This window comes from Mugil cephalus, chromosome 8 (assembly GCF_022458985.1).
Source record: "Mugil cephalus isolate CIBA_MC_2020 chromosome 8, CIBA_Mcephalus_1.1, whole genome shotgun sequence".
Lineage (NCBI taxonomy): Eukaryota > Metazoa > Chordata > Actinopteri > Mugiliformes > Mugilidae > Mugil > Mugil cephalus.
Genome location: NC_061777.1, coordinates 21,732,730 through 21,746,136, shown reverse-complemented (window position 1 = coordinate 21,746,136; position 13,407 = coordinate 21,732,730). Strand labels below are relative to the sequence as shown.

The following is a 13,407-nucleotide window of genomic DNA, read 5'->3' as shown; positions in this document are numbered from 1 at the left end:
AACGTCGGTTGTTGGCAGGGAATTCCAAACCGAGCTCTGATTTTAATGAGTTTTATGTTAATTATGTGTTTTTACACTTTTTCCCAGGCATGCTGGGGGAAGAGGGAAAGCGGGGGTCTGCGTGCTATCTCTTCTAGGCTCTGGCGTATTCCTCAGTAGAGTATTTCTTTTACACAAGCCTTGCAGCAACATATTGGCTTTTATGGCAAGACTTTGTGTATTTTACTGGCCAGGGAAATCAATACAAGATGAACTCAGGAAAGCTCCTGCCCGAACATTGTAACAAGATACTAAATCCCTGATTCAGGTGGACTGAAAGAGGATTAATGGAGATGGGGTGCGACACCACTGCTGTCGAGTCGCCGTGCGTCCGAACGCATCAGCTTAATCAAGTCGAAACAACCATGACTGGTAGTGACAATCTTTGCAGGCACATGGGTACAAGTGATGCAAAGCAGTGAAATGAGCAAAGCTAACCTAAACTGAAGTGGAGCTCATCATCTGTTTATTCTCCTCTTAAATGTTTCTTATTACTTTTTTTTTTCAGCTCAGTGGAACATGTTGGGGAACCGCAAACCTCTATAGCCAGCCTATAACCATCGTATGGAAGGTGGAGTCAGTCAGGAGCCTGATTACAGCACATCATTTGGAGAATTATGCTCTGAGGTTTGGCTAATGCACTGAAAGGCATGACAGGCTACATGGAAAAAGAGGGAAATTTGCGAGCATGTGTACACGTGCGGGCGGTTACTAAATGGTTTCTTGCGTACACCGAGAGCACACACTCCCACACCCCACCACCCAGATTTTGTTTGCTGCGGAACATTGGACATGACAAGGCAAGGGGGGGAGGAATAACCCTCCTAAAGAAAAAGGGCAATTCAAAATCCAGCGTCATTGCCATTGCATAAACCTGCATAAATAACCACCATCTCTGTCCGCGCAGAGTATCACTTATTCTTTCCATCTTTCTCTGTCATTATCTGACAGGATGTACAGTTGCGGAGACTGTGGCTCGTTTAGATCTAGGCGGACGTGGCGGGGCTTTTGGTAAAGCAGGCTTCGCTGGGCTGAGTGATGGGAATGTCAGGATTTGCATTTAAATTGGCGCCATTGTGTGTACAGGGAAGGGTGTATTCATAGGATGTGAAAGGGCTCTCCGCCGCCAGACGCGACGCTCCAAGCGTGATTACAGCAGATCACACTCCTCATGTTAATCGAGCTGCTAAATGTCCAGCCTATTTGTGTGTATCTGCGCTTTCGTTTGCAGATGCGTAGGTGTTTTTTTTTGTTGTTGTTGTTGTTGTTTTGTTTTATTATATGAAAGAAAGAATAGAAGATCCTATGTAAGAAATGACATGCAGCAGAAATGAGATGTATGTATGCACGTCTGCAAACTTCAGCCTTCATCTGTTCAGCTGGACTTTGTCTCATCTACACTGTTCTTTCCCTTCCTTCATCTTCTGTCAATTACTTTCATCATCTCTCAAATGCAGCCATGCTTGACCTTCCTCTTCTGCAGGCCCATAAAAGGAGATACAACTAGAAAGGATTAGAGACTCAGAAGTTGTTTGCATCCCATATCTACACAGATCATCTCTCTGCAGCATTCATGAGCCTTTCACCAACTCTCCCTGTCCAACATATTGCTCATGTTGAATTATGGGCAATAATTCATTGTGAAAAGTCTTTGTGGTAAAGGAGAAAGAAAGGAACAGAAAAGACGGAGTGTACATGTCTTCCCGCTTATTCATTCCTAAAGCTTTTGTTTAGACGGCATTTTCCACTACCACTATCAGTTGTTTTCACTCTAACAGGAAAATGAAATTATTCCTTCTATAATTTAGGGAGCGCCTCTCAGAGACCTCATACATGACAAAATGCCCAAGGAGAGATGAGCCATTAGAGATTGGCTTAAAGACGCCCCTGTACTGTGGCAGAGTTCAAAAGCGGCTATTAATCACACTGCCACGAGGACACCCACACCCAGAGAAAGGTGCTCATGGACACACACACTGTGTCACACACACGCACACACACAAAGGATACGCTAGGATCCTTACATCCAGAAAGTGTGGGGGTGGAGACAGAGAGACAGACAGAGAGAGGGAGAGAGATGTACCTTGTCTGTCTGAGCAGCGTTCAAGGAAAACTCCATCCCTGCTGCCTTTGGCGAGATCACTAAGTCTAACACTAAAATCATTTATTGATGCATTGCTTCTGAACTGCAAAGTGCATCAACACTGAGAAAAATCAGAACTGTCAGACAAAGTAAAAATACTTAAACTTAAAACTTGTACTGCATGTGTTCAGCATTAGTCTACACAGAAAAAAAAAAAAACATATTTATACAACAACAGCATGCCAGCCCTCTGCCCTGCTACAGAGACACTTTAAAGTTTCTAACAGATCACTGCTGAAAACAACACACATGTTTCAGTTGACTATTACAGACAGGTGGAAAAGGGAAGAGCTCGTTAAATGAGGAAAGTCAGAAAGTTAGACAGATCGAAACTGATAACACTTCCATACTGGTGAGCTCAATGATTTCATTCAGAATCTAACATCCCGTGTTCACCTTATTGGTTCAAAGTGTACCACAGACACTATTTTGTAATCTTATCTGGGATCTTCAACACTTTGATATTTACACTGGGTCAGGTTCTGCATGGACAGTGTGTAGTGACCATAACCTGTTAACTTTTTTGCGTTGACTTGAAAGTCCGAATCGGAGGCTAATGCGCCGGGCTCTATTTTTGCAACCCTATTGTTTGGGCATACGACATATTAAGGGCAGAGAAAATTTAGTTGCAGATGTATTGTCACGTGCGCCAAAGATGCAGAGCCACACTGATTGAAAGGGGCGGTTGTAGAAATGAGGGGTGTAGAAAACTCTCTGTCAAATGGATATGATTGCTTGATTTTTGTTGTTGTTGAGGTTTACAGTTTTACTTAAGTCTCATCAATGAATTTTTAAAGAGACTTGTGTGTTCTCCATGTTTTCTCCCTGCTCAGTCTTGTAAGTGACAGTCCGCATTTCAATCTGTACCAAAGATGTCCTTCAAAATGTTCAAAAACTGTAATGAAAACAATATTCTTTCATTTAGTGTTGTTAGTGGGAAATGCCGTGCAGCAACAGAAAACAGGAATTCGGATCATTTTCATGCTCCTCAACCCAGGCTGCAGTCCCTCGTGTCCTGTACGGAAGCTTCCGTATTTGTCATGCATTCCCACCCCTTAAAAATCATTCCCACTCCCAGAAATCATCATTCCCATTTACGCATGATGGACTCCGCGGCGCTGACAAAAATGCGGGGAGCCACTTCAGTACTAAACGTCTCCATTTTTTTGTCCGCGCATAATTGAGGCCTTGCAATGGAATGATAAGCTGTAATTAAACTGTTGTAATTCCCAGATTCATTGCAGCAATTTAGAGTAGCTTTTTGGAGGAATACTAATCACAGTGTGAGTGCACAGGAGAGGGTGGACGTTCTGGGAGAACAGTTCCAGAGTGTTGTTTGTGTTTAGTGTTTTGATATAAGGTGATGCGAGCGCAGGAGAAACTAGGGAAATAAGAAATTAAGATGCATTTCCAACTGCAATTAACCAGATAAGCAGTCAGTCAAGAGTTGCTTCAAACATGTGTGTCTTGGCATTCACGTGAGCAACTGTCAGTGTGTGTGTGTGTGTGTGAGGCGGTGTACGTAGCTGTTAGGGCTGTGTTGTGACATATGTAAGGCAGCCTACAAATTGCCTGTCACAGCAAGCGCCTCTCACTACAAGGATGCGGGAGTGACTCATTTTCTGAAGATGTGGATTTATATTGAGTGAGCGTGTGCGCATGAGACACTGTTGAGATACTGCGCGTGTGTGTGTCAGTGTCAGTGCAAAGTCAAAAGTGTGTGAAGACAGCGAGACTGATTAGGCATCTGCTCTTTCAAGTCTCGTGAGCGTCAACGCAGGAGCCTTTAAATCCAGCTACAGTAGCTGCGAACGCACGAGTGTGCGAGAGCATGAGCTTAATTAAGAAGCCTGCAAAGCTGGATTCTGCGTCACCTTTGATCATGACAAAATAAACACAGATACACACTCTTGGCTGTCTTGTTCTTTCCTGCCTCCCCACCTCCTTAGCTCTGTTCCTTTCAGATCTGGCTCCGGGCCCAAACACTTTGCCCTCAGAATGGTGGAAAAGTGCAGAGAAGTTGAAAATATCCATCTGCTACAGATCACTTCAGGACGGACGCACACACACACACACACACACATCCCAGCAACTCAGCGTCAAACCATTGCTTCAATTTACTTGAAAGTGGACATTTTTCTTGGGTTCCCCTTTGGGTGGCAACAAAATGATTGGAAGCTATTAGGAGACAAAAGTCTATTTTGGAATCTTATTGTTAGAACCTAACAGCCTTTTTTTCTGCCCACTGGAGGCAGAGGTTACACTCCTCTCGACAAAGGTTCCTCCAAAAAAGGCTCTGAGGGATAACTGACAAAAGCCTGCCTTACTCCCCCACCATCCCTCCGTTCCTCCCCTCACTCGTCACATTTCCAATCATTCCCGCCTCTGTACCTCTGACACAAACATATGTTCACTATCCATTTGCAGGAGAATGGCAATCAAAAACTTGTTTTTTCCTCGCTTCCTTTCTCAAGCAAATTACTCCAGGAGAGGAGACATCTGTTTACTGTAATATTGTCCTTTTTATAACAACAACACATTCTTTATTCTCTCTGTACTGATCTCCTCTGTACTTATGCACAAGAACAAGAACTCACCGTAAAATAAATAGATAAATTTTCACAAACTGTAATTTCCTGCACGCTCTAGTAGGCTGAATAATTCAGACAAGCTTTTAGGTATTGACACTGGAAGTAAAAAGTAGGTGCAATTCCTTCACTCTGAAATCAATTAGTAGATCTCATGTTTCTGTTTAAATGCAAACCTCGTTAATTTATTTATTTTATTTTTTTTGCATTTATCCCCACCTGACTCGGGGCCCATCACGAAGAGGTTCCCGGTGGGTGCGACCTCGGTTGGCCCCTGGCAGGGTGCGCCGGTTGGCAGTGGAGTAGTCGGGCTCCAGCTCATATGGCTCTTCCTCCTCAGGGCCCAAGCTGCGACGATCATCCTCCAGACCATATGGCTCGGGCTGGAAACGCTCTGGTTGCGAGCGGTTCAGATCCACAGTGCTGCTGCCCATAGGTACCTGGGGCTGCGCCACATGGCCATAGTCATCCTTGCGAATGGGCAGCGTGTAGCTGTTCTCGGGCCGGTAGCTATTAGGCATGTAGGGATAGCGCGGCGGTCGGAAGTTGACGCCGCGCGACAGACTGCCGTAGTTGTCCGTCAAATCGGCGTAACCATCGTGCAGACCGTAGTGGCGGACGTACTGGCTCTCAGGTGTATCGGCGTATGAATCGTTGTAGGAGTTGTTGTAGGAGCGTGTGAGAGTGGAGGTCGCTTGAGGCGTGATGAAGCGGTCGCTTCCATTCTTCATGTATCGCCGGTCAATGGAATCGGTGTAGCTGCCCAGTGGGGACGAGCCTTCAGGCAGGGGCAAGCCATCAGGGCCCAGGGGCACCTGGCGCACTGTGCGGGTTGTCACCGTCTTCACCATCTTCGTCACCTGTGGAGAGGAACAGATCGACTGGTCAGAACGTTTGGCCTGACGTGACGTCCAACCTACGTTCAGAAGGGACATGGCAAAGGCATCCTGAAGTTGCACACAGGAAATACAAGGGGGAAAATAGATGACGATTTTGCGTCTTGCAGTCAGGAATAAAACATGCATATCAAACACAGTGCAGAGGAGAACTCCCTTATACATTCATGTCTGAAGGTTTTCATTCTAAACTCACTGCTGACCGAATATTCTGATCAATCCAAGTTTTAATTCTATTGCTCTTGTACTGGAGCCAATTTTAAGGCCATTGTTGCAAATCGATGGCACCTTAAATTAGATATCGGAAAAGGTGCTTTACACATGCTTTAACAATCTGAGACAGACAACATCTTCAGCCTCCGTATGCCGAATCCGCTGAATTGTGCCGGAAAAGTCGTCTTAAGTGTTACAGCTGTACCAGGCCTTGAATCCTGCATGGCCACAGGGGAGCACAGGAGCATCACTCTGTAGCTTGGGGGACTGTGAACAGACCTGTGTGTATCTGTTTCTCACGCTCACTTCATCCTTTAACTAAATACCTTTACTTCCACTGCTGTCTCTGAGGCTGTCTGCCTGGAGAATAACTGACAGCTACCCAACTCCCTCCCTGGGCTCTCCGCCCAAACAGAAACCAATTTGCTGCCCACTGAATTCTGCTGTGGCCGATAATTGGCTTTTTTGTCCAGGGCTATAAATTCATCTTCAAAATTAATGAGGTTGATGAAAATTAATCGTCATCTGCAGGGGTCCAAATCTGATGCGATTCATGTCATGCCTGACAAAGTGTTTGAGAGAGGTTCATTCCCATTTGACAAGTGTAGACTGATGCGCAGTTATTACTTGGGGGGGGAAACATTTTTTGAAACACTCACTCCTGCGTCTGATGGGTTTAATTTTCAACGCAAACCCTCTTAATTGTAAAACGCTTTCTTCATTTTCCCATCAATGTCATAATTTCAATTTTAATCAGCACCGAGCTAAGGCATGTAAGAATATCAAGGAACCACAATGAAGCATTAACCCACGCTACAGGAGAGGGTGCCAAGAGCAAACGCACAAACCACATATCTGTTGTTCAACACAGCATTCACATTATCTTGGTTGAAACAAACAGAAATCTTCACTGGCCTTGTTTCGTGATTACACCCTGACTGCGAGCTAAATAACAAAGCCTATCTCAGGGACATCAAGGATCATTTCCATGTTCTGAGCAATTACTAAGCAGTTTATGTTTGATGCCAGTCTGCCTTGGCTTTGCGCTGTTAAAAATAAAGAGCTCGTTTGCTTGATTTACTTCAGCTAAAATATGTGAATGACCTTGGAGTAATAGGCTCATTTCTATTTTCTGGATTTACAGCGGTGGGCCGTGGAAGGACCTCAACTAAGCTATTCTGCTTCATGTCGGCGGTCCTTGTACCTTCTCTGGACTTCAAAGGGACTACAGGACAAGGGGCTGAATGCCTTACCATGCACTAGAGATTACATTGGTATTGTACACAGCCATCCGTGCTATTTTTTAATACATTTTTCCTAGAGGAAGAAAATACAATACACTTTTCTAGCAGGACCAAAATCTTCCAGAGGAAGAATTATGCCCAACTTCTTTTATTCGAATCTAGTAATTGGATCACCTTTTATAAATCACCTAATTTTATTCTATTCTAGCTGTCAGAGGCTGAGAGGAATGAGTGCGATGAATGCGAGAGGTTCCCAGCCCGGACGATCCTAGCTGCCTAGTACTAACAGGGAGTCGTCCTCACACCGGTTTGTTTGATGTATGTTCACCTTCACAACAGGTTAAACCGTCACGCAAATGGAGACCAGGGACCTGGGTGTCAGTAGTGGGTAAGTGGGGTAAACAGTGCTGAAAGACAATTGCTAAATAGCAATACAACCAATTGCAATGTAGCAGCACGTGTTTGAGCATGCATGGAAAGTCCTAACTGCATTACAATGACCACAGGCAGTTTGACACAGTCTTTACTTGTTTATCAGACTGGGGAGGTGTGGAGTAGGCGTCAAACTGACCCCTTTATAGCACTGTTAGAGGTTTCACAACGTCTGTGGCATTCACTTTATTGAGAGTTTAAACGGACATGGTGACCAGGGGTTAGAGGGACTGCCTGAGGTAGCAATTCAGGTTTTTAAGCAGCCTGCGACTGCCAACCCCGTGTGTAATTTTCAGCCCATTTAAAAAGCATCTCGGAAGTAGAAAGTGTTATTTTCTTCTCAAGCTTCAGACATCTGAATGGATAAATATTTCATCTTAGTCTTTTAGACCTGATGTTAGAGGTTGAAGGATGGAAGCAGAGGGAGGAGGAGGGAGGAGGAGGGGAGGCACAGCAAAAAAACCACACAGAGTTCGACGTCTTTTACTGGGTCTGTCTCGGAAGGGGTCGGGGAGGAGATGGAGACCGGGGTGGGGGTCCGGGTGGCAGGCCTGGACTCCACTAACAAGCCGTCAGTGACCATCAATGGGTGGTAGGTGCGTCGGGTGACGGTTTTCACCACCTTGGTAACCTAGCGTTTGAGGGATGGGTGGGGAAAGCTCTCAGCAAGCTGTTTCAATTCCATTATGCATGGTAGGTGCATCCAACTTTTTATTTTACCTCTACAGTGCAGGTGTTTTAGGGATAATGACAAGGTGCACACAGTTAAACCACAAGCACCGTGAGAGAAAAGTGTTCTTGCTGTGCTTTATAAACTATTTTTAAATTCTGCTTAAAAAATGCTCATTGAGTGTTTTTAAAGAAAAAAAAAACATGCACTCCGTTCTACTGCACCGTAACAATTAATTTTTTCAGTTGAACCTCATGGAACTACCATGTGGCATTTTTTTTTGCAGAACTTAATCACTAGCTCTTGCTTATTTGAGGTTGGCTCCCCAGTGTGTGCAAGCTCGTGAAAATGCTATTATTTGTTTGTGTGGTGTGCCTTGACTCTCATTAGCTCATATCCAGAGGAAAAAGGAGGAATGCTGCTATTATTGGCCCAGCTGAGCTCTTCCTCTGAAATGACTGGTGCTCCGCTGGTGACAGGGGCCAGCCAGGAGAAAAAGAGGGCTGGATGATGGCCAAGGGATAGCGCTGCATGCTGGGACGGGAGGACGAACGTGGATCTAATTGAGCGCGTACATGAGCTCGGACTCCAGCACACATCCAGGGCCCGGGCCAATTCACTTGAGCTGAATTGATCGAAAACATAAATAGAACCAGCACTTAATCTGCCACTGAAAGGCTATTCAAAGTTGTTTTCCAGTTTTATATGAGAAGCCTCCTACATTGACTGAATTTATCAGCTGAATATTACCTCGGCACAACTGAACGGAGGATATGAGGCCAATCCTTTTTCACAGACATTCTGTTATGTGTGGTAGCTCTGTCTGGGCCCCAGTTTTCCATTCTCCATATTCTAACTAGCGATATCGCTGATGCTAAATCAGAATTTTAAAAAAATGTTTATACCACCGGAAAAACTTTTTTGCCTAAGATTCAGCAAGCAAGAAGAATATTCCGTGTTTTATCTTCCAACAGTCAGATGGGGGATAGCCATCAAGGGAAAGGAATGTGTTAGCATTAGACAGAACGGCAAGACTTGGTTCAAAGGAGCAGATAAGCACATAAATAAAACTGCGTGGTGCTGAAACATGACGAGAAAGATGGAAAAATTGGAGAAGGTAAAAAAGAAAAAACACATGGAAATTAGCTAAAAAAGAGGAGATACCGAGAGAAAGTCACAAACAGCGAGAGTGGGGAGAACAAGTCTCCCACCACAGAGATGCTAGTTTCCAAATGTTTATCATGAATTACTCTGCTTCTCTCCTCAAAGTGACTTCCTGAAAACAGCCGGCCCCTCCTCCCAGCAGGGTGGCGGGCGTTTACAAGTAGCGTCCTTCTCAGCAGCATAGCCGTTGATTAGTGTGATGATGTGCACACGTTTGTGTGCGTTATTCCCAACAAGTTCTGTGCCCCAATGCATAAAATCATACCAGCGTGAGGGAGTGTTTGTGGCCAATCCCCTCGCAGTAAACAGGCTAGAGGGCAATGGGTCCTCCCTGATGAAGGATTAGACCAGGCTTTTTAATTACAGTTTCACAGTCCCTGGTGTAAGAGCTGCAAGCAGAGCTCTCCACTGCTCTGGAAGTCTACAACAACAGCAGCTGACTCGAACTTAGTTTACATCTAAAGCCCAAAACAACATGCTGCAATATGAGCTCGTCTTTGCGGGTATGTCTCTAAATGAGAAAGCTAAGAGGAAGAACTTCCAACCCCTCTTTTTAAGACGCTGCAGATTTATTTTATTTTATTCTGAAAATGGAAATCTGCCGTGCATTCTGGTAGGATCTTTAATTTTTTTGTCAGTGCACAGACTGTAAACCAAAACGCTTTGAAAAGGCGTACACTTGGTATCATCTGGCTGCAGATCACTGATGCTACACAAAAAGGATTTTTTTGGCATTAGTGTCTTCATAAATGTAGCAAATTACCTTTTCCTACTCCACATGTAAAATAATGACTACATTTAACAGCATTTATAATGCGTCCTACAGACTGAATTGCTTTCTAAATACAAAAAAATCTCTACGGGGACATAGAGAATGGTGTGATTAGTGGTTCTGTAGCTCCTGTAAGAGGACTAGCAATTTATCAGAGAACCAGAGACAGGGAGGAAAAATGACATGCAAAAGAAACAGTAATGCTGAGTATGGACCAACCCAAGAGGTGGAAGCAGCAAGTAGTGACTTAAGATCAAAGCATTTTAGAGTACAGAGCTTGCTGTATTTAGCTTGTGGTGATGCAGATTGTGTTGCACACTGCTGCTCTAGCCTGCATAGGCACACACAGAATGGTGGCGTGGCGGGGAAAAAGGCGTACTGGTATAAAAGTTCACTCACCTTCACGTTAGTTGGCATACCCTTACAGAGAAACAACAGAACACAGTAGAGGACGAATCAACAAAGGGGGGTTTAAGAAACAGAAAAATGGGAGAACACCAGGGGAGTTGGCTCATAACAAAAAAATAATCAAATAAATAAAGCAGAGGGGGGGAGATGAAGCCACTTTGGGCTATGGGATTATGGGATTTAGAGTTCTTAAGCGTGAAAGTCTGGGAGTGGAGGTACAGTACCACGCTGATGGGGAGCAGTAATCCATAACCATAATTTGAAGTTCTACTGAAAGGGACTTTGTGGGATTTTGCAGATGTCCCTGTGCTGCAATAACACAACTGCTGTGAAGGGCCCTGCTAAGGTGTGATAATAGGCACCAGGCTGGACATCACCTCAATATATTCAGAGTATTGGTTTTATCCGTAGGTAACTTTTAGCAGTATTTCAAAGTTCAACATCATGAGCAGAATACATTTCCAACCTTAAAAATACAGTATGTTTGGGAGATACTGTAGAAATAGCTCAGTGCACCCTTTGCATCTTACCTTGGTTTCTGTGCGGCGTGTCGTTCCGTCATCAGAGGTGACCACCGAGACGTGGGAGGTGGGGGTGCCAGGGTCCTCCTCAATGGTGACCGTCTCTTCCACCACCTCCTGCGGCTCCTGCATCATGGCCAGGGATGTGGCGTTACTGGGGCTCTGCTCCTGCACAGAGAGAGGGATCAAACTATTTAATCAAGGGTTACAACACATATTCTTTTATAACCAGCTAGATGCGGTGGGGAAAAACAGACCAACATCCAGGGTATCTTCCATGATACATTCGACAAGATGACACTTTAATTGGACCACTGCAGCAACAAATGATGTTAGACTCCAGCAGAGGAAAGACAGGGCATATTAAGAACACTGCAAATGAAGGGTTGAATGGACGTTGCCACTTGCAATTTGCAATGTAACACTCTAGCATAAAGCAGAAGTAAAGTGTGAAAACACTTCTGCACAAATAATAATGTGCAGAAAACAACAGGATTACAATACACTGTGGGAAGAAGACGAGTAAAATGTGACAGTGCACACAGAAGCATTATGAAAATCATTCACTTGATCAAATATATTCAGCCCAGTAGAAAAAAAAATATTACTTACATAAAACAAATTGGAAATTTAGCCAAAAGCACCGTTCGTACTCACAATCCACGATTTAGACCCAAACACTGCAGTGCAGGGTTGCTAACAATTCCTCACCTCTTGAGACTTCAATTTCAGTTAAAGCTTCCTTCAAGGCAAGCAAAAGCCCAGAGGACAGGTTTTGATTTATATTTCATTCTAAAAAATGATTTGAAAAAATATTTATCCATGGGCTATGGATGAAAGTGAGTACAGAGCCTTGCATACCCCACCTGACCCCATGTGAAAGCATGAGAAAAATCTGCTTCTTGCTGCATTTCTTACGATGCAATATGATACAAAGTCAGTGGTCGGAGGTGCAACGCCCCGGCATGGCCCGCCGCTGTGCAAGAGTGTGACCAAATTACAGCTCTTGAGATGGAGAGGGGAAGAAAGGCATTTGAGGCAATCACGGAAAACCAAAACAGCACGGAGCCGAGAGAGGGAGAGGAAATCGAAGGTAATGGAGAGGGTGGAGAGGGAAAAGAGTTGGAGTAGGACGGCGTAGTGGAAACGACAGTTTTTCTTCTAAGAGGAAAAAGAGGAAGCATGGGGTGGTGTAATTTTATCCCAGATAGCTGTAACTGATCTAAAAGGTTTCCTTCACGGTGTCTGACGTGGCCTCTTACCTCAGTGGAAGGTAATAGTGGAGTTATTTAATATTTTAATCTTAATCAGAAAATCGAATTGCGATTTAAAAAAAAAAAAAAAAACTATTGAACTGAACCAAGCTGATTAGTTTTGTCTGACCAATTACATCAAGCTGGAGTGAGAGGTGGAAAGAGAGGAAAAGTTTCTGTGTTATTCCCTGTTGTGTTCAGGCAAAACACGCCAAGTGACACCTTGTGGAGGCAGACTGCTTGTTTTCTTCTTTGAAGGCACTCATAAGGGAACAGTTCTCCATTGATTGGGCAACTTCTCTCAGGCTTCTAAACCCCACACAGTCCTCATTGATTTCCAGTCCTTTTTGCTGAACAGTCAAAACTTTCATGGTGAGAATCTTTTATCCTTATCCAACACTCTTCAATTCTCCATATCCCATTAGGAAAATGACCTTTTTTGGCTCTGGGTAAATGCAACTCCCCACTCAATGAAACACTGAATGACAATGAAAAATGTTTTTATGTACCTGCTACAATCCGTCAGCACTCTCAACAGAGCTGTGTCAGGCACGGAGAAAGGTTCCCAAGCCCCATTATCATTAATCACTAGCAAGGCAAGCTCATTCATAGAGAGAGACACATTTAGTTACCCATCATCAATGATGAGCTGAGGAAAATATATTTTAACAAATTTTGACCTTGGGCTAAACAGCACAGCTCTGCTAGGAAGGACCTTCTAGTGGTATTCAGAAAAAAAAGAAACTGCTTGTGCTGATTAGTTGCCTCCAATCAACGTTCTTGTTCTGTTTAATTATAAATGTGACTTACAGTCCTGAGTCGGAGATGAAAACAATAATGGATAATACCGTATTTAAAGAGTGTGTACATTCTCCATTGAAAATGTCTTCCAGTTCCACGGGAAGTTAAATTAATTTCAATTTGACGAATACAAGAAGGCCTTGTTCAGACATCAAGATTCACCGTTCACTCAAAATTCAAAGATTTTTGGAACATAGAGGGCATTTCCAGGCCCATTGTCATCCATTGTCTTCTGGCTGCGACATAAAAGTACCTCTCTGTTG

The 13,407-nt window shown here is 44.0% G+C and overlaps 1 protein-coding gene across 13 annotated transcripts in view; it reads right to left on the bottom strand.

Annotated features, from left to right (window-relative positions):
* Window positions 1-13,407, bottom strand: part of arvcfb (ARVCF delta catenin family member b) — a 190,415-nt gene that overhangs the window by 62,322 nt on the left and 114,686 nt on the right. For 8 of the 13 annotated variants that reach the window (XM_047593063.1, XM_047593069.1, XM_047593067.1 and 5 more), the window contains 4 exons: window positions 11,100-11,258; window positions 10,561-10,581; window positions 8,043-8,186; window positions 4,990-5,630 (listed from right to left, as the gene is read on the bottom strand). In XM_047593063.1, the coding sequence (XP_047449019.1) occupies window positions 4,990-5,630; window positions 8,043-8,186; window positions 10,561-10,581; window positions 11,100-11,258 (965 nt within the window). The remainder of the gene's footprint in view (window positions 1-4,989; window positions 5,631-8,042; window positions 8,187-10,560; window positions 10,582-11,099; window positions 11,259-13,407) is intronic. The other 5 variants (XM_047593070.1, XM_047593075.1, XM_047593072.1 and 2 more) reach the window with 3 other exon arrangements.